The sequence below is a fragment of the Drosophila ficusphila genome, unplaced genomic scaffold (genome assembly GCF_018152265.1).
Source record: "Drosophila ficusphila isolate 14025-0441.05 unplaced genomic scaffold, ASM1815226v1 contig_198, whole genome shotgun sequence".
NCBI classification, from domain to species: domain Eukaryota; kingdom Metazoa; phylum Arthropoda; class Insecta; order Diptera; family Drosophilidae; genus Drosophila; species Drosophila ficusphila.
This window is the reverse complement of record NW_025064092.1, coordinates 646,836-672,980: the sequence shown is the minus strand read 5'-3', so window position 1 is coordinate 672,980 and position 26,145 is coordinate 646,836. Positions and strand designations below refer to the sequence as shown.

The 26,145-nt window shown below is 39.9% G+C and overlaps 2 protein-coding genes and 1 long non-coding RNA gene across 8 annotated transcripts in view; 1 reads left to right on the top strand and 2 right to left on the bottom strand.

Annotated features, from left to right (window-relative positions):
* The window catches only part of LOC108091205 (Kv channel-interacting protein 1), a 99,172-nt gene that overhangs the window by 58,009 nt on the left and 15,018 nt on the right, over nt 1-26,145 (top strand). For 2 of the 6 annotated variants that reach the window (XM_017190297.2, XM_017190295.2), the window contains exon 4: nt 23,099-23,290. In XM_017190297.2, the coding sequence (XP_017045786.1) occupies nt 23,099-23,290 (192 nt within the window). Of the gene's footprint in view, nt 1-9,025; nt 9,879-10,810; nt 10,853-23,098; nt 23,300-26,145 lie in introns of those variants that run through there. The other 4 variants (XM_017190292.2, XM_017190291.2, XM_017190296.2 and 1 more) reach the window with 4 other exon arrangements.
* LOC108091209 lies at nt 3,482-4,029 on the bottom strand. The gene is made up of 2 exons (XR_001771379.1): nt 3,666-4,029; nt 3,482-3,611 (listed from the first exon to the last, which is right to left on the bottom strand). It is a non-coding gene; the product is annotated as an uncharacterized LOC108091209 (long non-coding RNA).
* Nucleotides 6,702-7,555, bottom strand: LOC108091208 (collagen alpha-2(I) chain). The gene has a single exon (XM_017190298.1). The coding sequence runs from the start codon at nt 7,375-7,377 to the stop codon at nt 6,820-6,822; it is 558 nt and encodes a 185-aa protein (XP_017045787.1). The 5' UTR covers nt 7,378-7,555; the 3' UTR covers nt 6,702-6,819.

Below are 26,145 nucleotides of genomic sequence, written 5' to 3'. Positions count from 1 at the left end.
ACCAACCTCATCAGCGCCGAATGCCGGCGGCGATTTGTTTTACATTCTGTTGCCTCTCGAGACCGAAAGCCCCAACCATCTGACCCACTCAACCAGCCAACAAACCCACCAATCCACCATTCCACCATTCCACCTCCATAGCCATCCAACCACCCAACCACTTATCCGCACCACCTAGTTTTTCGGAGGTGCGTGTGCTTGTCAGTTCGTTTGCAACTCACAGCTCTCAGCCCACAAAAAATGGCAATCCCTTCTCCCAAAAAAAAAATATATAAAAAATATAAAGAAAAAGAAGAAAAAACATAAAAGCATCAAGCATATGCAACACGATTTTTCATGGAATATATCAAACATGGAAATTTGATTGGTTTCAGCTCTCAACAGATGCACCAGCATACAAAGTGCACTTGCCCTGCAATTTCTCAATGGCGTGAGTGAAAACCCAAAGTCGTCTAAAAATTGAAGGGTGAACGAATTGTTACGGCTGTTAAATACTCAATAATGATTCTGCGAAGATATAACGTTACTGGTTTTCAGGCCAAATCATCCAATGGTTTGTTTACTATAATATGTAAATCTTTATTTAGTCTTGGAAAATGTTCATATAACTAACAAATCAGTTAAAAGAACCGCGAGCTATCAAGTCATAGCGATCTTAAATATATAGTTTTAACCTAGGTCATGTACCTCCTACAAACTATAAATATGCAGAATTGAATTACCTTTTCAACCTCAGTCAGATATTCTCATATAAATGATTTGTTTTTATGGTTTGATATTTCGTATTAATTGCATATAGTTATGAGCACTTTGTTATCTATAAAAACTAGCAGGTAAAGCGATCCACAATTGTTTGTTATCAAGCGTCTTTCTTGCTTTAAACCACATTTATATTTGTTAAAATAGATCCGAATCGAAAAGTAAAAATACATATCCTGCTATTAAATAGTTTGCTTGAAATTAACTGAATTGTGTCTCATTTGGAGACTTAAATAGGAATGATTCTATAAAGTATTGCTTGTGTAATTAATAATGAATACTATTTGCTACAATTTAAAAGGAGTGTGTGGCTTAGCGAATGGCCTGTAAAATGATGTAGGGTATTCCCTGAGTCGACTGGTGGAGCCCTTTTTAACCCCTCACATTCTGCCACTTTGTCTCGGTCGTTCGCATACAGAACGCAATTTATTATGCAAAATCAAAATATGTTTGCCAACTCACACACGCACACACATACGAATATACGCACACACATGGAGAGAGGGGTGAAAGGTAGTGAAAGCGGCAGCTGCCAGGAGCAGGAATGCTGGAATTTTCGTGGCGAAGGCAGGAACCTTCGATGAGTTGGATTTTTCTCTGACCGACACCATCGTCCATTGTTGTTGTAGTTGTAGTTGTTGTTGTTGTTGGGGTCCCGGATATTTTGTATAAAATAATGTCAACAAAAATCCAATTTCCTTTCACCTTCCCGTTTGAATATTGCGCACACTTATAGGTACGCGACCAGCAGTCCAGGAAGTCGCGACTCGAGTCCTTAGCCAAGGATATTGTGAATGCAGGACGAAGGAGGAGGAAAAAGGGAGGGGGAGGGGGAGGGGTCGGATAGTGCTTAGTGGATGGGGGCTATAGAATGGGGAGTGGGTGGTGCCGAAGTGCACTTGACATTTTACTGGGATTTCGTGACGAAGGATGTGCAACCGCAGGAGCGAGTCCTGGCCAGGAATGGAATGGCAAGAAAGGGAGTGGAATGCATTTACCGCCCGACTGCACGTTTTCTGCTTGTTTAGTTAAGCGCCTCGGCGTGCAACGTACTACGTGCCATGCACTGCGAGAAAATACCGCGCCCCAACCAATTAGCATTCGCCGTCCGTGATCGCTTCTCGTTTGTAGCGAGTGAGAAATCGCCAGTTGGCTTTTATTTGTTCTACTCCGCTCAACTTGTTGCTCGTAACTGGGTTGAAGTCGCAAGGAAAAAACCTTTGTGGGGAGAAAACAATGTATTAATATTATCAAATATTTTTTGACCAGTTAGTCTAGTAAAATGATCTAGTAAATTAAACAGGAATTTATTTTAGAAACGCCTAAACCAAAATATTGGTCTCTGAAATAGATAAACCATGCAGTTGTGCCTTTTAAAGTTATTTATTATTAGTTCTATTATAAATATTAATATTAAAGAACAACATTTTTTTCGATTTTCAATAAAGAAGTATAAGGGAATGGAAAAATATATATGCAACTAAAAAAAATATTAAAGTAGTCACAACTCAGTAAGGCATCAATATAAACTGAATATTTTTAAAGGGAATAAGAAAATAAAATGCAATTCAAACTTGCCTCACTTATAATGAAAATATCCGTGTAATAACATAATAAGTCTTTTTAGAAACCATTTAATTTCGATGAAAAATCAACTTGCGGTCGATTTAGTTTTTGTCGAGAAAATGATTGGTATTTGTTTTCGTCATAATTTCGTGCGGCTTGGCTTCCGCTGCAGTTTACCTTTCGAGCGGCATATCCGCTCTCCCTTTTCCCTTTTCCTTTTTCCGCCGCACTTCATCTTGCCGGAAAATCAGGACGAAGGGGAAGGGGAAAACCGGAGAGGAAACTCAAGACTCGAGACTCGAGATTCGAGACGCTGCTCGCACACGATTATTGTGTATTGTTATAATAAAGTTCAGCTTCATTTCCTCTGCCGTTCGTCGGTGGTGCTTCCATTTTTCATGCCCCATGCCCCCATCTTCTGTGCTCCTATGCCCCTCGCCCCTTGCCCCTTGCCCCTTGCAGTCTGCAGTCGCAGTCCCGGTCTGAGGCAACTTCTGGGGAACCCGAGGCAGTTACCAGCCACCTGACCTTCGGAATCGAACGGGAACCGCCGGAGATGAGGTGCCATTAAATGGCTTGCGGTGGCGTGTCGCAGGCCCATTTCCCCATTTTTCCCACTTTCCCCGCTCCTGGCTTCCCTCTAAATTGTAATTTATTTCAATCTCATTTTAATAGATATTTATGCTTTGTTTTCCATTCGTCGTGCGGTGCTTTTAATGCTTACATTTCCGGACATTTCAATAAATTAAGTCTCCCCTTCGCTCTGTTCTGTTCTGTTTTGTTCTCTTCTGTCTTTTCCGCACTCGATTTGTTGACAGTTGCAAATGGAAATGGAATTGCCGGAACGGGAATCCGATTTTATGTGGCCTTACGGCTGTCCGATATTTGGAAAGCTAAACCTTAAGCATGTAGCAAATTTAATTCAACTTCTGGTTTCGAGGCTTTAAGTCAGTATTTAGCAGTTGAACTCGGAAAATCAAAAATAAAAGGAAAACATCTCAAGAAAAAAACATCTATACGAATAGATCCATAAACCATTCCTCAATCTTTTTTTCCTATTCTGGTTTAATTCTTACAATATCAGTTACTTTAATATTCTCAAAATTCATATGTTAAACAGGACATATCATAAGGCTGAAAAAGAAACAATCGAAAAAACTATAGCAAATGATTTTTTTATTGCCAATTGCATTTGTGCACAGTATTGTATAGAATTTATTTGAGGTCCCAAAGTCTTTACGTTCTTTGTCCTCAGCGGTATTTTCTTTTGGCCTTTCATCAAAAACCTATAAGAAGTCTGTTCTAAATCTTACTAATCCTTATAATTGATTTATACTAACCTAATGCTCGTCTACCTCCTTTTAGTCATTCATCCAATTTAAACTCCTTATTAAGGGAATCAGCTACCTTCGATCTCGAGCTTGCATTGCAGACAAAAATCATTTTTGACTTGAAAATGGATCCGGAGAGCCACAGTTCTGCGATTTCGGCCATTTCGTCAGTGGCAAACTCGATAAATCCTTGTCGTCCCAGAACCACAGATCCAGTAATTTTTCCAATCGGACTGCAATGTGCTTCCAGTTCTTCCCTGGTGCAATCCGGCAAATTGTGCAAGAATATCATGTTCTTTGTTTGATTCATGATTACAATTCCTTCGGAGTTTCTCCCTTAATTTGAACTGTCAAGCGAGAAAACTTTTATAAGTGTGACCAGAAATTGTGAACGGGGAAATACTGCATACTGAATTTCCTAGTTCCTAGTTTTACTATGCGTTATAGCCTACTTACACTATAATGGATTAGTCGAGTGATCCGATATCCCGGTGACTCCAGTTATTGGGATATGTCATACGGGTATTTGTTGCCCATTGTTTCAATAGAGTATCAACGAAATGGTCTCGTAAGTCTGAATGAGGTTATAAATCTCGGAGGTGAACCCAAGCAGTTTTGATTGCGGTTCGATTCGGAGTTCAAACCTACTTGCAAACTGTACTTTCGGTTCGTAAGCTGGGTTCTTTAAAGTTGTAAACGAGGTTTGGATTCGAACTGGGGTTTTTAAATACATTTCTGTTCTTTAAATGTCAATTTACTTCATTTTTCGTGTTGACATTAATGTGTTGTCGTGTATTGTCATTAATGTGTTTCACATTAAGATTTTTATTAAATTAATTCAATGCAAAACTGAAGTTCTTATTGATTTTGAAGCCCTAATTGTAAGTCAAGACACAATTAATGTTTCCCAGCACATAATTTTATAAAAGATCAACACATAATAGCACACGATTTTATATAATTTCAAGAATGATAAATCGTTTCCAGATCTTCGTACATGAAATGCTTTTTCAATAAGAAACATAATTGGTTTACCCTGCTCAAATGAGCTAATCAAACACACGAACCTCTCCCACTTTTTTTCGGTGACAGTTGAAAAATGTTTTCACGATTTAGTGCCAACAAGAGGCACTCAGGAAACGCGTTGCTTAAAAGCTTAACAAACTAACGTCTATTAAGGGGTTCGACGGAGGAGGCGTTGGCGGCAGGCCGAAGCTGAAGCGAATAAAAACTGGCAGCAAAGTGCTCCATTTTTCTTCGCGAAAAGAGCGACTCGACTCGCATTTAACAAGGAAATCACATTAGGCGTTGTTGTTATTGCCGGCGGGTTGCAGTTGCATTTGCCGTTGTTGTTTGTTTGCTAGTTTTGTTGCACGTGAAACGTCGACGGCAAAATGGGTGAAATGCATAAATCATTTGGCAAACAGGTGCTGCCAAAGAAAGCAAAAGGAAGCCAGCATCGACTGCAATTTTGCGAAGTACTCGTACCACGATGAGTGCAAGCACACGCATCCACACACATACACCTACACACACATCCATACACACATCCACCCATGTGCAAAGATGTCCTCGCCAGGGATGCCAAAATATAGAAGAAAACGACAAATTCCTTTTCGAAATATTTTTCAAGGATCAACCTTTCTGTTAACGAGTTCACCGACAATTAGTTTTGCCTTATGACTTGATGTTTTTGTAGTTCAAAATCGAAGTTTTTATTCATTCTTATAAAACGCTTTTGTCAAGTATGCGTTCTAACTTAAATAAAGTTTCCAATTATTTTTATTAGCACACACAAAATTTAAGATTCGTTTTATGTAATTTTCCAGAAGATATTATTAAAAATCCTTAACAATTTTCTTTAAGGTTATGACAATTGTTAGTCTTGCTGTTTTTTTTTCATTAATTTAAAATCAAGCAATCAAACATACCAAATATACAATATATTTAATATAAAAATTTGTTTGGTTGTGGATACTTTTTTAAGAAAGTAGAATTCACGATAACCAGTATTCTCGATTATCAGCTCTTAGACATTCATTTCAAAAACACGTGGTATATTTTTGAGCTTTTTTATTGTTTATCTTAGTCTTAGAATATGGCATAAATTTCGTATGTAATGTATATCAAGTGAATTGCTAAGAACATATTCATCTGGCTAAGAAAGAGTGCTGGAAAATGGCCAACTAAGCATCACTGTTCCTGGGGCAAGGATGCGAGCACTAAGTGTGCAGCTCCTTGTTGCTGCTCGTGCTCCTGCTCCTGCTCCTGCTCCTGCTGCTCTTCTCTACGTTGCTCTGCTGCACTGTGCTGTTGTGCACTTGCATAAGTCTATCAATAAATAATAAATTTTTACTTCATTGAATTTGCAAAAGCAATACGTTCGATAGACTCCTGGCCGAAACGCATCGCTCTCCTCTCCTTTTCCCTCCTCGATGATGGGGATGTTGTTGTTGTGCTCCTGCTCCTGCTCCTGATCCATTTTCCAGTTGCCATCGAGCCATAAATGATGCAGCTGCAGCTCCAGATGAAATCCTTCGCAACGGCTTGAAAATGTGCGAGCGGAATTTTTTCAAAAAATAATACCCTCCAAATGGGATTCCACTCGAATCGTTTATTGTCGAACGAAATAACTCTTCAAAGGGGAAAATAACCACACGGGTTTCTTCTTTTTCAGAGAAAGAAGCAAATGGCATTTTGGAAGCGTTAGACATTAGGTTTCTTAAACATGGGGTTATTCCTTAACATTTTTCGGAGAAAGGAAGCTTGTATTTTTCTAGGGGCATGAATGTGTTTACGTATACGAATATAGAAGTTTAAATGTTCATTCAAAGGAGGCTTTTACTTGGATGGCAGAGATTAAATGGTTCAGGTCACTTTTGGTAATGCTTATTTCCAAAAATGCATAAAACAATCTAGTTCTCTGTATATTAAGTCTATACCAGCTCTATTAGGTTGTTATTCAGTTATGATTAAGTATTGGGGCTAGAAAAAAGCTGGTTTAAATGAAACAACTATTAAATAGGTAATAAGGAAAAAACATCATTATTTTTTTTTAGTTTATTATAATATTTGGGGCCTATTTCGGTGGAAGTAATGCTAATTTGAATGGCCAGTTGCTATGTAATTGACTGTTGGTTGTGCTCCCCATGTGGACTTCCTCCTAATCACATTCAGGACCTTCGGAGCGGGCACCCTCCATGCAGGGATATGGCTTGCATATGATATTCTTGGGCGCCGGCGCAGCCTGATCCGCTCCTGTTCCCGTTCCCGTTCCCGCTGTTCCAGCTGCTCCTGTTGCACCTGTTCCCGCTGCTCCTGTTCCCACCGCTCCTGTTCCCGCTGCTCCTGTTCCGGTTGCCGTTCCTGGTGGACCTGATTCCACCAATCCGGCGGCGGCTGCCAGCACCTCCGAGGGGCTGTAAATGTTGACCATGCTCACGATGAGCATCCCGCCCGCATTTCCACTCGGAACGGTTTGGTTCTCCTGTCCTTCCGCGGGGGCCGCCGTTCCCGGTGCTCCAGATGCTCCAGCTGCTCCTGGCTTCACTGCCGAAGTGGAAGCGGTACCGGAAGCGGAGGCGGTGGCGGTGCCACTGGCCTGTCCCTCCGGCGGCGGACAGTTGGGGGAGCACTGCTGGCCGGGCGCCTCGGCAACCGCACACGCCTTACTCGGATGCGGACCAATGTAGAACGGGTTGAAGGGAACGTCGTCCGACATGGCGAATGCGCAATGTGCGGAATATACGGAAAATGCGGAGAATGCGGGGAATGTGGAGAACGGCCAAGAGGGAAAAAGTCGAGAACACGAAGGAGGTTAGCCACACGGAGAAATTTTGAATTTTAGTCTGTTTTCCGAACTGCTCTTGGTGAAGTCGGCCCCAAAACTGAACGGAATCCCCAAACCGAAAGCCTAAACCCCTTGAGGTTCGCCACGGAGCCTACTGGTGACAGGTTTTTCGGGGATTTTTATAGGGGCCAACTCTCTATTCTCTGTCGATTGGGAAATAAAAATTGTACATTTGCATCTCCCCTTGCGTTGAAAAAAATACTTATTTTGGTTTTTCCCCATTTTGCAAAACTAAGAGTTTATAGGAAATTTTATAAGCTAAAGCTAAAGAAGGTCATTGTAGAATTAAACTGAACAAATTGTTAAGTTGAAAAACTTTTTATATATCTTTTATATTTACATATGCAATTCTTTTAAATTTATAAGTTTCAAAGAAATAAGGTTTTTTTAAAAAGAAAAACAAAATAAAAAAAAAAAAATTTCTTCAAGAAGAGTACTTGAGAAAGCAAGTTTTTCGCTAGATAAAAAAATTTTTTTAAGGGACATCAATGTGGGATCGAAACTATAACGAACTAAAAGTTAATTTAATTTGACCACTTAAAATTACGAATTATTTGAATGCAAAAAGCCTTCATGAATGAACAAATGTTTATTAAAATATTTATCACTTGCAATATCATTATGCTGAAGTAAATATTATTCAATAAAATAACATTTTGTTTGTGCTAATTCTCCTGCATCTCAACAAATTTACACGGCATTTATTGCCCCAATTTACTGAGGAGGCAATTGTCTAGTTTTGTGTATCATATAGTAAATAGGATTAAAATAGGATAACAAAGGCGCTTACAAGAGCTTAATAGTTCCCATACGCACACACACACACTCACGCACGCCTACTAACTAACACACACATATGCAACGCTGCTGAAGTGAAATATTGTTAACTTCCTGAAATTAGTTTTCTTTGTTATATATGTTCTATTCCGATCAAATCAAGGTAATTAAAGAAACAAATAAAATTTGGAGTTTCTAAATAATTCTTTGGGTTTTATTGAAATGTTTGTTTTTTAATTGAGTTTTATAAGGCACAAAGTAATTATATTTATTAATAAAAAAAATAAATAAAATTTGATCTTTAACCATTTCAGTATGTTTATGAGGTTTTTATAAAATTTAGGAGTGTATTGTGCAAATATGTTCAGTTCTTTTTAATTATTAACTAGGGTATTGCATACGTTATACAACAATTCAAAAACATTTAATTTAACCATAAAACAACTTAAAATTTTAATATAAAACTGTATGAGGTTTAGATATTTTTGCCAGAATCTTGACATGGATTTCTGCATTCCAAAAGTTCAAGCTTAAAATCAAACGTTCCCGCTAGATTTGTTAGTTGCCTTTAAATATCTTTTGATCGGAATAGAAGCCAGCGCATTAGTATCTGAATTCTAACGTATTTTGCTCGATTTGATCGCCTCCCGCAGATGCCGCGCCGCTTAACCCCGCTTTGCTTAACCCACCACCGCCGTAACCATGTAAACGTGTCCAACATGCCACTAAAACCACTAAAACCAGCCAGCGATAACTAAAGCGGAGTAAGGAGGATCGGGATCTGGAAAAGGATCCAGGATCTGCTGGAGCAGGAGCAGGAGCAGGAGCCACAGAATACACTGAGAGAAACGCGATGGCCGGACCGCAGGTGCAGCACAGCCAGCGACCGAACAGCGCCTACTACACGGGTCTCAATGGTGGTGGCTCCAGTGGAGGTGGAGGAGGAGGAGGAGGGAGTGGTGCTGGTGGATCCTCCGCTGGAATGGCAAGCAGTGCATCGCACACCGGATTGCACGCCCTGCGGCAAGTGAGCAACGAAACGGAGCTGATCTACCGGGGAAGCCACAGCAACGGAACGGTGAACGAGCTGCCCTCGAGTGCCCAGCACCACCTGCTGACGGGTCGCGTGGTGCAGCACCACCAGCAGCACCACCACCAACATGGCCAGGGTCACTTGCCACAACAGCAGCACGTGAGCAGCATCGCCGGCACAGGTTCCAGTGTCACGGATGCCCTCATCGGCACCACCATCACCGGTGGTTCCAGTGGTGGTGGTGGTGCAGGTGGTGGTGGTGCCTCCGGCAGCAGTTGCTCCACCTCGGCACCAAAGTTGGGCATCAAGAAGTCCAGCACGCAGCGCAGCATCGAGATCATCGTGGATGCCAGCCAATGTGGCAAGGAGCTGGTGGCCAGTGGATCGGGAGCTGCTGGTGCAGGTGGTGGCTCCACTCTGGACGCGGAGGATGTGGAGCAGGGCGGTGGCCAGGAGTCCTCCTCCTCGCACCGCAAGTCGTCGCGCCATCGCCATCGGCCGCTCCACCGGCGGCTGATCACCTATCTGCGGAACCTCTTCCAAGGGAGCACCACCCAAAATGGTAAGCTAGCTCCATGAATGTGGGTGGGTCTGCATCCACATGGGCATCTCATGCACCTCCATTGGGGCAACCGCTATCATTGCAAGCGAGTTTAATAGACACGGAAGGGTTATAATTCTCAGTTGAGTTATATAATATATGAGATTATGTAGTAAAACTATTGTTTTAGATGCAAACATGTTTTTAAAAGTACTTAATGCGCTTATGCGTGAACCATTTAAGGTAATCATTTTATGAAGTGAAAAAACAATGTTCAGGAAAATATACACACACTTTAGTTTTCCCAATTTTATTTAATGATCATATCCAAAAATTATGACATGTTGCAACTAAAAGTATCGTTTATAGGTAAAATTGCAGATGTTATTACTGGCCTTTGTTAAAAACAATTCGTTGAATTGAGCTTAGGAATTTAAAAAAAGTTAATATTTAAATATGACTGTGTAAATTTTTATATTATACTAAAACATTCAAAGTGGTTACTATGGTTCTGTAGTATTTTCTTAAATTTTGTAGTATCGTAGATATCGTAGAGTTTTTATATTCCATACACAGTTTTTCCTTTCAACATAAATATACTCTTGTTCATAATATAATTTAATTTAGTTTTTATCTTGGGAGCTTTTACAAATCTTACATTTTTATGTAATATTATTAAGAAGCCTGTTAATCAGCGTTTTAAGTTCCAAATTAACGAAGGAAGGAGTTGAAAACTTTCCAATATTCTCCCAATTTATTTAAGTTTATTGGCATTTTTCCAACTTGTTTCGGTTTTCCCTTGTTGCGGAGTTTCGAGTCTCATAAGTAAATCATCCCGCACTCTCAGTTTTTTTCTCACCGATTCTCGCCTGTCATCTCGCACCTTTTGATTTATTCTTTTTTACGTGTACTCAATATATTTTCTTCCTTTCGATTTCTGTTTTTTTGTGTAGCGCTGAGAACTCTGCTGGTTGCCTGGGGCTGTATCGCGAAGCGTAAGCGGCAATGTCTCTACTTCTAAGTCCCCCCTTTTAACCCTTTGTACCTCCTGAACTCCCCTTTAACCCCACGCCGCCTTTAACCCGATTGTTTCGCCGTTGGCCATGATGACTAACCCCTGCCAAAACGTGCTAACCACTTTCAGTTCGGGTCAATTCATGGCCATGAATCCACAGCCGTTGGCCTGGCCAACGCGTTGCAGATATTTTTTGCGCATCTTGAGTTTGGCAGGCGGGAAAAAACGCTCGTAAAACGCGCTTGCGGTTCCGCGGCTGTTTTTGTCGCCCTCTCGAAATTTATGCATGGCGAACATTTTCTTTTTTGTTTGCGGGCGGGAAATCATCGCAGCAGCCTTGAATGGCTTTTCTATTGAAAACCTATTAGGCGTTTGCGTTTGTGGTTGTGTTTTGGTTTGCATTTGTGTGGGTTGGGTGAACACTTTGGGGTGACTCCTAAATTGGGTTTCGGTTAGGATTTGATTTAATTTTTTTAATCCTGCGAAATGTATTTTTAGACTTAAAGGGTACCAAAACAATGCATCCTAAAATGAAAACCTTTTTTTACGACTGGAGTGTTACCAATTGAATTAACTTTGCTGAAAAAAAAACAAATAATAAAGAGAGGCTTAAAAACAAAAAGGAAAACCATATGCACAAATCAAGTATTGTATTTAAGTATTTTAGTAACTCTAGTAAGTCTTTTCAAAATTCAACCTATTAATTTATAATATTATATTATTAAAATTATGAAAACTTGAACAACATGACGAATGAGTAATAAATCCAATTACTCATACGCAGTGTTGGCCTTTTTTCGGGTAAAGTTTCTTAAATTTTTTATGTATAATCGAGTAAAAGTAAATGCATAAAACACGATATCCCATGCAGCCATGAGCTTATGGCTTCCTTGTAATCCATCAAATTCGGATAGGTTTTTTTCGGTGACCATTGAAGAGATTGCCGAGAAGAGAAACTTTCGCATTGTTACTTTTCAATTCGAATTGATTTGATTTGATGCGAAGAGCAGCGAAAGCCTTCGCTTAACCCTTTTGTGTGTGCTGTGTCTTGCATGATTAATTATGGAAATTGATGGGGCTCCGGCATCTGAGCTCCCAACTCGAGATTGCATTGATTGTTTACGGCTCAACTATGCGACCCCTTTGGCTCGCTTTCGTGTTTGGTCCTGCTCCTTGGAAGTTCACTCAGCCGGCGAGTCCTTCGAGCAGCTTCTTTTGTCAATTTCCTCCTCCTGCGCTCCAGCCTTCAGCTTCCAGATTTCAGCTACCAGCTACCAGCTACCAGCCTCATCCTTGCTCATTCTCGTTTTTGTCTGTTCCGCTTAGGTCCCATCCATTCGGTATTTTTCCTCCACCCTCCTCCGATTTTCCCAAACCTCCATTTCCCCTTTTTCCCCAATCCCTCAATTCGAAGCAGTTGGCAAAATGATGAGCTCAACATAAAAGTTGCATGGCTCATCCTGAAAATTGAATGCAGGAGCGGCTAAAGAGGAAATCGATATGGAACACAATATAATATTTGTTTGTCAGTGCTTCAAATTGAATGCTTTGCACGGAGAGAAATCAAGTTTGATCTAATAATTATAGGTTAATGCTTAATAAACACATGATCAACCAAGTACTGTCCAATATGATTCAAGTTATATTCTTTTTTTAAGAAGATGAAATAATAAATAATAAAATTGCAAATAATGCAAATAAAAAAATAATAGTAGAGGGATGCAAAAATCACAATGCCAGTCTCCTAAAACTATTGTTTAAAAACTATTAAAATAAAATTAGGAATGAAATTTATTTGACAAATCGAATACATGTATTATTCAAGTAATATCTTTTTAAAAGATAAAATCAAATACCTATGATGAAAGGGGATGCAAAAAATTACAATGCTGTTTTGAAAAAACTATACTTCAAATAAAGAAACTTCTCCATTAATAGCAATTGTTTGGGTACCAAAAATATGAGTTACTTGAAATACAATACAATATTTATAAATAGAACTAATGGAGTGGGAAACTCCATCTTATAGATTTTGATTTCCAGTTGAAGCTGGTTCCCTGCACTCCTTGAATTCCCGTGTAGCAAGTGGATTCGAATTGAGGTTGTGGCAGTGGATCAAAGGGGCATGGCCATTCCATGGGCAACTGTTGACAATGCCAGCAGACAACAATAACAACAACAACACGAACAATAACAAGAACAAGAACAGCGCGGACTGAAAATCGAAACTCTCGAGTGAAATTGGACGGGTGGACTACAGGAACTTTGCATTTCACATCCACACTCCCGTTCCCATTCCCATTCCCATTCCGATTCCCATTCGCATTCAGTCGCCTTCTCCACTTGACTTCCACCTCCACCTCCACCTCCACTCTCCATCTCCACTTTCCTCGGAAGCTTTTTCGGCTTTTGCAATGAGAGGCGGATTTGCAGCTTGGCCAGCGACGAGAAGCGCCGCAAAAGTTTTATTGAAAAAGTTTGATGAATGACAAGTTGGCTTCCTGCTAAACCAGCGACTCCGTAGCGTCAACATCCCGAAAAATATAGAAAAAATAGAAAACAAATTCAGGCAGAGTCCACCGGCTTTCCACACTCCATTCTCCACTCGACCCACGTGACAAATCGCTGGTTTACGTTATTAAATGACACGGCGTTTAAATGTTGTTTAAGGCCTGGACTTTAATTGAGTTCGAAACGCGTGCAAATTGAATCTGAATTTGTTTTAGTGGTGAAAGTCGGTGCGTTGATAAAATACCGACCATTTGTGGGTGCAATTGTGGACAGTAGCTATTGAAATCGGTGTAGAAGGCTAACAAATGCAAACAACAAATCGTTTAACTAAGCAAATCCTTTTATTTCTGTGAACTAGAATTGCAGCGAGCAATTTAGCCACACAATTACTTTTAATTGTTGGCACTTGCATACCTGCTGTGCAACATTAACTTTAAATAACTCATTACACGGTTATATTGTAGTTTAATTAATGAAAATTTAATTTAATTTTGTAGCTTTCTGTAAATAAACAAAATACAAATTGGGCAAAGTTAATAAAGGGTCTTTAATGTTTTATTGTTACTAAACAATTGCACATCAATACTTTCAAGTTCTCATCCGCTCTAGTTAATTTTAAGTTTTTAAGTTTTCCAATTTGATTAGTTTTGGCTCCACACTTGGGCCCCAAAGTCAAGGACGCTGAGATCCTTTGGCAGCCTTGGCCGCGACAGGCATTTCAATTAATTACAAGAATGGCGGATGAAAGGGGAGGAGAGAGGGACCCTGGGGCCACGAGGGAGATCAGGAGGTTCCCCAAAGGGGAGAAAGGCCGAGTATCCTGGCAAGGCTAAAAATACACCAACTCACACGAAAGCGGGCAAACAATATATATTGCGGAACCCTGGGGTTTATATATACTCTACATGAATAAAAAACAAAAAATAATATCTTGAATTTAAATTATTAGAGTTTTCGTAAATATATATTTTAATTTTTTATTTTATTTGGAAATACGAGTATTACTAATGCAATATGATATCCTTTAACACATTTTTCATATTGAACAATTTAAAAAAAAAAACAATTTTGAGTGGAAACGGAAAGGTTCCCTTTTTAAAATATATAAACACGCATTAATCCTAATTTATCTGTTCCTAATTTGTTTCTGCCCGTTTTCAATATGAAAACAACTTCTTGAAGGGTATAAAAATAAGACAGAAACAATTATTGTGTGTATGTGCAGGATGAAAATAAATTGGAGCCGCTGCTCGTTTTGGCTTTTGTAATTGGCTTACTCCACTCCGCCGTCGGTTTTCCCCCTCCTGTGGATTTCCCCCTAAATGTTTGCTCGCTGTTTTGCTTTCCCTTAGCTTTTTTCGCTCTCAGTGCCGCTGGCTGCATTTTATTGTCCTGTCCTTTGCCATCGCCTGCTGCCTTTACTTTTGCCAGTTTTTTTTTTTCCATTTTTCCGCTGCCTTACCCTCGGGTCAGCTCAATCAGTGTATTCATCTTGGCTCGTCCTTTCGCTCCTCGTTGTGTTTGCCCGTTCGCCTTTCTGCGCTTTAATGCACTTCATAATTTCTTCATTACGCCGAGCCACGCCCCCATCGAGCACGCCCACACTTTGGATGGCAGGACCCTGGAAGGTAATTGAATTCGTTGTCTGCATTTTGTGGTCGCTTCATTTTGCGCACTTGATGGTCTTACTTACTTCGTCCGGCTCTGGCTTTAATTATAATTTCATTATTTGCTGTTTGTGCGCCGTCGTCGCTGCTGCTTATTGCATATAATTTTTAATGGCCACCGCGATGTTTTAAGTGCAGCGAGTCCTTTGAGGACCGCTCGCCCACTGCCCCACTGCCACACTTCCTCACTGCCACAGTGCTCTACTGCCACTGCAACTTCCACTGCTGCTGCTGCTGCTTCTGCTGTGCCACAGTTTTGTTCGACTGTCTCTTGTTACTCGCTTCTTGGCACACTTTCTCGCCTTTCACCGCCAGCCAAGCGAAAGCGGAGGTGGCAAGGATGTCGGCACAACGGCGGTAACTGTGTCGCAACTTGGCGACAATACCCTGGAAATGCGGTTAGGGTTGCTTGTTTGGAATGACCTTTATACTTTATACTGTCTTAATTCGTTACTTACTTGTTTTAAACCAAAAGCCTTTTTTAAATATTTGAATATAATAATAAACTGTGTGTTATTTGACTTACAAGCAAGATAATATTTTAATTTCCTAACCTGATTTCATTAGAATTATTTACTCTTTGATACTTTTAGGTTAATAGTTTTTCTTGTTAAACAAACCACTTAAGTAGGCAACATTTTATGGACTGATCAGCAAGCAGTGCACAGGAAGTGCAATTAAGCAGGCTTCCATTTTAACGCACTGCTTAATTTAATAGATGCATGTGCAACCAAAAACCGAGCTGTTATTCATATTTTCAAGGATTTAGATACAACGAGATAATTAAAAAATTCTTTATGCATTCCAGGGCATCAAGCCTTTGGTTCTGACGCCTGTCTGCCGACTTTCTCGCCTTGCTTTTCGTGTGCATATGCATTTAAGTGTCAGGGCCTGCCACATTTTAATTTATTTAAGCGCATTCGGCGCGGCCGTAAATGAGTTAAGTGCATTTCGGCTCTCACATTATCTGGCCCCTCGCACACCTTTGTGTGTTGTGTGTTATGTGAGTTGGTGGTGTTGTGGTGTTCTGTGTGTGTGTTTATCTGGGGTGTGCAGGGATATGGATACGCCCCTTTGTGGGCCAGCAATTTGTTTTGGCCATTGTCTGAGGCAGCGAGTGCAACTCGAATCCAACAATCGCGACCGCAGAAATGCGCAATAAAACAAAGCCAAAGCCGAAAAAGTTTTTTCATTAACCCCCCGCGCCGAAGCCATCCGAAAAAAAAGGCTGCAACAATGTGATGGAAAACATGGCACAAAGTTGCACTGCTTTCATTGCATGTGCGAGTGTGTGAGTGTATGCTTGTGAGTGTGTGTGTGTGTGCGGTCGTCGCCTGCGGAGGAAAAAATTATACGAAATTAAATGAGATAAGTGTCGGAGCATTGTCTGTGCGGCAAACTTGCAGTCCAACTTTTTACTCGCCTTCTTTTCTAGTTTTTCCCCCTAGTTTTTTATTCTTTTTTCATTTCTTTTCTTTTTTTTTTGTGCTGAGCTGTCCATGTGTGGATAAATCTGTTTTTAGTGGGATTTCATCTTGGCGAAAAAAAGGGGAGGAAGGCAAGTGCAGCCAAAGTACACATTTCTTTATACAGTAAACTATTTTCCAAGCTAAGCCCAGGAAATGAAAATCCTATAGCTTAAAGCGAGGCTTTAAATTGTGAGGCCGAAGAGCTTAGGGTGCATTGAAAAATATACACACATACACACACACACATGTGCTTTTAGTCACAGCAATTTTGGTCCAATGAATATTTTAACAAAGTCTCACTCAGCTGATGTTTGGTTAAGTAATTTATAATTAAAGAAACAGTTTTCTTTAGCAAAGGGGGTTTTAAATATAAATTCAATTACGAACAAAACGAAAGAAAAATAATTAAAAAAGTCGTTCCGAATAAAAACTTGTATTATTTATTATAACTTAAAAGAAATAAAAACTAAAACTAAAAAAGCTACGGGTGTATTAAGTCAAACAACAAAAACATTTTTAAATAGTTTTGTAGGTTGCTAAAAACTTCTGATTGAAATCAAAAAACTCGTGCAAAGATAAAGAACAACGACTTACTTTTCTCGCTTGTTTATTGACTAACAAGTTTTAAATGCTGTCTTAATTAAAAGTTTTATAATTTGTATATTTGTATACAGGAATTTCTTGCTTCATTTGGGTTTAAGCACACCACATTGCTTTTAATTGAGTCACACAAATATTTTACTTTGACTTCCAATTCGTAACTGCAGCTGAACGCTTTTAAAGAAAACAACAAAGCCCCGATTGCCAGCATAAAATTAAATTCTCTTCAGCATTCGAAGAGCGTGTGCATGCAGAAATCTTATTTATTTGTTCGGTTTGTCGATCAGAAAAGCTGAAAGAAAGCGGAAACCGGAGATAAAAGCAAGCAGTTAACGCAGCCAAAGGCATTCGAAGATGCTTCGACTCTCTCTTCGTTTGTGTGTGTGTGTGTGTGCATGTGTGTGTTTGAGTATCTGTGAATGCTTCGATTGAGTGCGCATCTTCAAAGGCAAACCGCCTCCACAAACATTCCACTTCTCTTCTTTCTTCCCTCGATCCACCAACCAAACAGGCGGACCCACCGACCAACCCGATATTATATACGTACGAGTATATATATTTTTTATTAATTTGCACTTTTATAGTTGACAAAGGGGGCGTGGCTGTTGGCGAGGTAAACATTTGGAAAAACTGCAGTCGCTGGCACTTATCGACATGCCGCACACTTGAAATTGAACGAAAGCAAATATTTTTACTGCACAACCAAACAGAAACAACAACTGCAGCGCATACCTAATAAAAACCAGTGCCACACCCCCGAAAGGGGGCGGCGGTGGATGCGGTTTCACTTTCCGTATTTACAATTGCGGCCAAGACAGTGGGAGTGCTCACCCTTTCTATGTTTTCATTTTTCTTTCTGGATTTAAAAGCAACCTGACATATATTTACTTGGTATAAATGGGGTATCCAATGTAAAAGCTATGTAATAGTATTTTAAACATAATTAATAGGTATATGTGGGAAATGTAGGGTGGGGAATTCGTATAATTTTTTAATTCATTGAGATAGTTCACCAGGTTGGTAAAGAAAATAGTAATAGAAAAGTCTTAGTAAATCAATCCCTTACTGATATTAATAACCAGCCATTATTATTTATTAAGCATTCGTGAAATTAATTAAATACAATATAATTTATAATAAAATGTATCTGAATATCTTAATATCTCTAATTCAATATTTAAAATAGCTTCGTGATAATGTTTTTTTATTCAGCAGAGATGAAATTATTTTGTAGGGTAACTATAAATAGCTTGTTAAAAATCGGAAACTTGTTATTAGTTTATTCCTATCCGCTCTTGGCCTTTTCGTTCTATATGCCAATCAGCTTTTGTGCCAAGTAATATGGGATGTGCACTTTTTCACCCACTTTCCACTAGTTTTTTTTTTTTTTTTAGAGTAAGTGAGTGCGGCAGCGAATGCAAAAATATTTGCACTTGACTTGCGGCTGTGCTGCTGCTGCTGCTGCTATTGCAGCGGAAACGGAAACATGACACCTGCGCAGCCACACACACTCACACACACATGCAGAGCGGAAAGAGGGGGACAGGGGGTTAAGGTAAAGAGGGGGAAAAGGATAAGGGAGCCACTGCAGACAACGTTGGGCAAACAAACGCAAACCGAGTCGAGATAAACAGGAACTTATTATGCGAACTCATGCAAGATGAGGTGAGTGGAAGGGGGAGAGGTGGGCGGTGGGCGGTGGGTGGTGAATAAGTGGGTGGTGGAAGGATGGGTGGTGCAACTGCAACTGGGTTCGGTTTGTGCTTTGTGCTCTATCTGAAACTACACGGACAACAATGGCAATCCCGGACAACAAATGCCCGCAAATGCCCTGCTGCCGTTGTTGTCCTCTTGTTTATTGTTATGTTTGCCAATTGCCAGACCACAGATGCCACGCCCTTTCCCTCGTACCTCCTCCCGCTCCCCCCGTTGCCCCTCAGCTTCCGCCGCCCCCACTAAATGAGGCATGTGTTTTCACACCTTGACCCCAGCAGGTGGCATCGAAATAAAAACCAAAACAAAACCACAAAAAGCGATGAGGCAAATAACTCGAAGAGACGAGTTCTCAGTAGGGAAAATCAGTGATTTAACCAACAAGTGTTGCTCTTATATTTTTGCTTAGCTCTAATTATTAATTTTGGAAAAAAGACAAGCAAAACATAGTAGGTAAAAGAAAATTAGATTGAATGTATATTTTTATGAGACATTTTGAGAACTAAAATACTAGATTATTTATTTTAATTATTGCTTTACTTAAAAATTTTTTTTTTTTCAATACATAAAAATCTTAATTTAAATTACGCTTATTTTGCTGATATTGCGTTTCTTAGTGTCAACTTATTTTAAAATAGTTTTTAACGTTATTTAGAACTCTAGACTCAAAATTACAAGCTTAACCGGAAAAAACATGTTGCTTATTAATAAGCGGATATATATTTTACTAATACGTAATACATCACTAAATAGTAGATGCTCGATAATTTTGTTTATTCAAATTATTTTAAGCCCCGATAAAAATAAAATCCTTGTGCTAAAAAAACAATCACGGATTAATTGTCACATAAAATAGCACAAAAATGGTTGTCCTTGAAATGAAACCAAATAAATAACATTTGAAATATGTTTCGTAAGCTAATCACCAGATGAATAAATCTCGGTTATCTGTTAAATCCGCCATTCCGCTTGGTCTAGCATGCACTGCTTGCGCATCCGCTCACCCTGTTGGGCAAGCAGTTGCGAGAGAAAAAAGAGTTGCCTGCATTGGGGCGCTGTTCGCGATTTATTTTGTTAGAACTTTGTTTGTTTTTCGCCTAACAGCTGTCGCATCATCAACACAAACCGTTTTGTTTGTCGCACAAATAATTTAGACATTTACGTGAAAATTCAGCGCCAGAAGCTGATAATAAAGGGCCGAAAAAAAGCGGAGGATAAAAAAACGAGGCCAAAGGACAAGGGACAAGGGACAAGGGACAAGGGAGAGCGAGAAAAATTGAGGGAAAAGTTTCGGCAAATTAAAGCCAAACAAAACGTCAGATGCCAGCTGCACATGAATATATATTAGACTTAATGCATTTCGTCAACATTTTGCTCACAATGTGAGAAAGATGCAAACGATGCCAGAGACATAAAACGCAGAACCCCAAAAGAATCTGAATGCGAATGCAAATCCACTCGAGTGTAACGGGAGAAAAGATGAAAATGGCAATGGGGGACTGGGGATGGGGATGGAAATGGGAACAAGAAATAAAAAGGAAGCCATAAACAGACAAAGTGAGTGTCGGCAGGGGAGAAGTGGAATACCCGGAAGAAAAGCCAAAGAAAAAGCGAAGCAAACCCAAGCAAATTTCGATTGAAATAAATTAGTTAAACTAAAGAGAATGCTGCCCCTTTGAATTTTTGAAACCGTATAAAACTTACTACTCCTGCGTATTTTCTGATATTTTTAATTTGTCATAAGCTACTTTGTTTGCCTTCAGATTTTTCGTTTTTGAATAAATGGCAGCAGGCAGCAAAATAAAACGAAACAAAACAGAACAGAACCGAACAGAAGAGAAACAAAATATGAACGGTGGACTTTGGCTCTCCAGTTTCGGCTTAAATGAAAATGAAAATGCATTTGCACACGTGTGTGTGGCGTAAGCCAGCGAGCAAATTAAAAACTAACGCCAAAGGCAACGACAACTGCAGGCCGTCGTCTGCAAAGCAAAACGCAGCAACCACCCGTCGACCCATCCACCCACCTCCTCCCCCTCCCCCCTTTTTCCCACCCACCCATGCATTTTTTAACCCATTCCACCCTTCACCCCTTTCTCCCCCCTTTAACCTCCGCCCTTCAACCTCCACCAGTGACCCATTGTTGCTGGGCGGCAACCTGCTTCTAGGAAAATTCCCATCCCCCTTCGCCTCCGCCGAATTTCCCCCTTCCCCAGTTTTCATGCATTTTTAAGCAGCCATTTGTCAAGCGCGTGAGCTCCACTCGCCCAAAATTTCCCTGTGTTCGTACCCCACTGCAGCTGCACTTGAAGGAAAACTTAAATGTTCGTTTTGGATAGGTTGGAAAATTTAAGAAAAGTACTTCTGATGGAACGGAAGTCAGTAGACAAAATCCCTTTTTTAATTTGGATCTATTAATTTCCGAAATGTTAATGCATTTATAAGTTGGATACTTTTTATACAAAAATACAAAACAAGTAGGACAGAAATAACATAGAGATTCAGTAAATAATTGAACAATTTCTAAAATATAAGCATACTTTTCCAGTGCACTGCGCTGAATATGTTTAAGACCACAAAATTTTTTACCATGAAAAGAAAAACAGAAATATTACAAATATTTTCCTTTATGCCAGCAAAATGTAGGTTACATTTTATAACGAACTTCCTTTTATCAACTAACATAGTGTACAATCAAAAAATTTGTTTCTAGCAAGTGGACTTATTTGATCCGCTTTAGAAAGGAAATTATTATTCCCGAAAACTCACTCTGTTTTTATTTATTTTTTGGGACTGCTCCAACAAAAAGAAGCCCCCAAATGTTTGAGGTGCAGTTAAAAGTAGTCTTTGTGTGCGTGTGAGAGGTTAAAACTTTTAATTAACTAAAATTGAGGTGCCTCAGCCACAAAGAGCTCTTTTTTTTCTGCTTGCCGCTAACCATTGAAGGAAAACCGCGCCGACGAAGAAGTCAAAGTCAGAAGGAGAGAAAAAAGCCCAAGCGCCTTTTCTTTTTTTTTTTCGAGGAAACCTCCCCGCGGCCACTGATAACCCCCTTGACACCCCATCCTGACCCCCCAAACCCCCCTCTACGTCCATGGAATAAAAAGAACAGAAAACGAAGCGAAAACTTTCGACAGGCAAAGTACAAGATACTTAAGGCGACTGGCAAGTCAATTCAAACACTTCGAGCGACTCAACAGATCAAAATCGCGTGTGTCGCTTTTTTTGGGAAGGAGGAGGGAATGAGTGCGGAGGGAGGGGCTTTTTGGGTTTTGGAAAGGACTTTCAAGGGGTTCGCCAAGGGGGCAGCTAGGGCTCTTTGTGGCAATAGCGAATAGAGTGACTAGGACATGCCCCAAAGGCAACCAACGTACCAAGTACCAAAGTTCCAAAGTACGAGTATTCATGCTGCGGAGCTTGTGGATTTGTTGCACATCAGACAGCTGCATCGGCAAATTTAAAAGACCTAATATTCTGAATTCTGTATTCTGTATTCTGTGAGCTCTGCCTTCGGGCTCCGCAAAAAGAACTGAAGAGTCCTTTGCCGGCGGTTCCTTAAAAGTGTTTGCAATGTGCACATACGCACATACGAGAGAAGGCCAAACTTACCAAAAGACATTAGTCAAGGCTTTGCAATTGAGGATAAATACAAAGCGTATTGCTCGGGGCAACCATAAACAAATGAACAAATCGAACTTGTCTTATGAGCAAAAATTTTAGGTTACTATTGCTTGAAGCATCAACTTACAGAATATTTTATTTATCTTATTTCGTATTGATCCTTGACGGGGTTAAAATTAAATGTAACTACAAACAGAAAATAAGCAAAAGAGTTAGGTTGAAAGCCAAGGTAACTCTTACAATGTAATTTCTATCATGAGTGGGGTTTTTATTTACAAAATCAATTAAATCTACAAGCAAACTAAAACATTGAAAATGGGTATAAATATATAATAAAATAATTAAGGGTTTTCTTGAAAGTGTGAGCACCTTAACTTTCTGTTTAAAACGCATTGAACTTCAAAGTTCAGACCAACACTTTCTCTTGAAAGATCAATAAAAATACACACAGAATTCTAAGAGAAGCCAGTTTAAAATGCCAATCAATCACGATTATTTTCACGTATCAACATTAAAAACCTAATGACATGTACACATCTATATTAAACTATGTATATAAAATACACCAAGCTCAGATTTATTCCCTTGATCAACATTTTAAGTTTATCTGTTACCCCTTCTTAAATCTTCCTTTTAAACTTGCAGATTCGGAACTGGAGGAGTTCGAGACGCCGGCACGGTACAGGCCCGACTCGCTAAGTGCGCTGAGCCGCGCCACGCGCTTCACGGAGGACGAGATCAAACGAATTTACCGGGGATTTAAGGCTGAGTGCCCGACGGGCGTCGTCAAGGAGGACACCTTCAAAGTGATCTACTCGCAGTTCTTTCCACAGGGAGGTTCGTGCGGTACAGTATACTTTGTTTCGTTAACCCTTCTGACTTGACTAGTGATTACTAACGCCTGCCTTACTGTATTGTTGCTCTTACCTGCATCTGCGCCATTTCAATTGCATAGCGATATCGATACGATAGCGATATTGTTACCGATACCGATACCGATACCGATAGCTGTGTAGCTGTAGCGATAGCGATAGACAACTATCGGTTTCACACGCTAACCAAACAGTACAGTCACCACCAACACATCGTGTAGTTCGAGTTGCAACATCCCGATCTCGATATCGATCTAGATGTGTGTTCTGCGTTCCAGTTCCGTGTCAAACTAACCTAGCATTAAATGTTGATTTTACTACTTACCTACTTAGTACTTAGTGCTGTATTGTGTTTGTGTTGGTGTTGCTTGATTACGAGAATGTGTGTGTGTGTGTGAGAGCCTTCATCACGGGGTTTCACCGTTTGCAATATTTTGAGTTGGGTCTTGACAACGGGCCTAATTTGTTTTATCTTAATTTTCATTGGTAAACGCCTTCCTTTTTACACAGAATCAATGAGACACAATCTAATAAATACTCGTATTTTTTGAACAATTAGAAATATTATTTTTATTGGAGGAAAAATTAGTTCCAACGAAACAAATAATTATTTAATACACATAAAATTTGCCAAATGGTATAAATGATTTAATTTCGTAATTTTCATGTTTGAAAAAAATGTAATAATCTGATTAAGCAAATATATAGGCAATGCAATTCCAACCAAGAAAAAAAGCATGCCCTTAAAAAACTGGAAACTAGCACTCGCCTCATAGCACTAAGTACATCCGATAAATCGGTTAATTTAGCAGACAGAGCCATTAAGAGGGGCCATTAAAGGCTACAAAGTTCTGTCCTCGGAATCCTCTATTCTGATCTGCAAATTGAAATAGCAAAATGCCAAATTGCACGAAATTATTGTGCTAAATAACCGTCGTTAGGGAGGCCGCATAATGACAAAGGCAACGAGTTCCGCTTTTTGGATGTGTGTGTGTGTGGCTGATGTTTCCGGTTAACGGTCCTGCATTCGGGGGCAAAGGGATTTGGATTGTGGGTTGGGATTGGGGCTTGGGGCTTGGAGCTTCAGTGCTTTGGATAAGTGGAAACTGAAACTGTGATTGCAGCTGTGGTGTTGAGAACGACATTTATGGCAGCCGCTGATAACAATTGTGAATGTAGTTTGATCCAAAGGATTAGATTGCTAATCATTAAATTCACCTGAGCTTAACTTTATTAAAAGCCTTGTTAAATTTTATAGGTGCAATTTGCAATTGGTAATGCAAAAACAACCATGTTTATACGGGAATTTTCAAACGGAATGTTATAATTTGCCGATTGAGTCCAAATTGATATGACTATCTTTTGTTAAAGGTGAAAGCAATATTACAATTTTCTATGCAACTTTATAAACAATTAACCCACTTTCAGCTGCAATTTATTTATTAACGCCAACGCGTTATTTAAAATGTCTTTTTGTGCAAGTATAGTTCTGCTTTAAAAATGAAATTGAGTTCGTTTCTTTTCCTGCTCGGCGTTGCCACCTAATTTATTCAGGGTTAAGTTGGTTGCGCCTGAATTCACAGTGAACTTTCTTCGGTAAGTAAAAGTTCCCCAAACTGATTGCATAAAATGGGCATCGAGTGAGCACAGTAAGTGGCGAAGTTTTCCTGAAATTTCCATTGGTTTTTCCGAACCAGTTAAAGGGGAAATGTATACCAACGAGTGCATATCGTTCCTTTCACTTAGCACCAATCGATGTGGGTTAAAAAGGCGAAAGCGGAACCGGAAAAGTGGAATTCGAATTCGAATGGAAATGGAAATGAGAATGAGAACGAGAACGAGAACGAGAGTTGCGATTAGCAGAGGACCGCAAAACAAATGGCAATTGACTGGAGATTTCCCACCGACCCAAACACTTAGTCCCTTCCTTGTGGAAAGTTTAAAAAAAAAAAAAAAAAAAGTCATCTCGAGGCGAGAGTTGCTGATGATGATCATCGGGGAGAGTCAGATAATGATGATGGGGATTCGGACTCGGATTGGGAATGGATATAGGAGTGGGACTAGGAACGAGGAGCAAGGATTCGAGGATTCGAGAATTCGAGGATGGGGATGCTAATGACGAGGTTGGGTTTATATTCAGGATGGCCAAAAGGCGACTCTTTGTTTGGCCGGGCCGAGCTGGCCCTTGGCTTCTGAAAATATGAAATGCAGAAAGCAAATTAGCAAAAAAGCATAAAAAGCAAAATCATGTTTCACAAGTCGCGGTCGCGGAGGGGGCGTGGCAGCCAAGCCGCCCACTTGACCTCGTTTGAACAACAAGTGAAATTTTTTCTGCATATTTTTTTTTTCGGTTTGTTTTTTTTCGCCCCCCGTGCTCTTTGCTTGTGCACAATTTACATTTACATCTGCGAAAGCTGAAGCGAAAGCTGAAACTGAAGATGAGACCGAGGATAAAAGGGGATGGATTCTTTCAGTGGCCGGTAACTAACTGAATTTCTGATAGATTACTGCCGGCGAGGGTCCGTTGCGGGTTGGGAATTCGGTGCAGAGCTCGGGATAAGGGTTCCTTGCCAAACAGAAATGTCAAAGAAGCGAAAAAAAGAAGCTGGGAAGGGTTGATTACTTACCGAAAAATATTATGTCCATGTTGCGGCTAATTTCGTTAAAAGCAAAATTAGACTTCTTTCTATTAGATTAAATGCGACAAATCTGGGCATTCAGCTTTGCTTGTTCTTAAGCAATTTAAAAGGGGTTAATTTGGAACGAGGGGTGTCCTTAGGTAAGAGATATGTTTTTTGATATTACAATAAATTTCCAAAT

Excerpts from the sequence above, each read along its gene's own strand:
- LOC108091208 (XM_017190298.1), bottom strand. The coding sequence starts at position 7,377 with ATGTCGGACGACGTTCCCTTCAACCCGTTCTACATTGGTCCGCATCCG.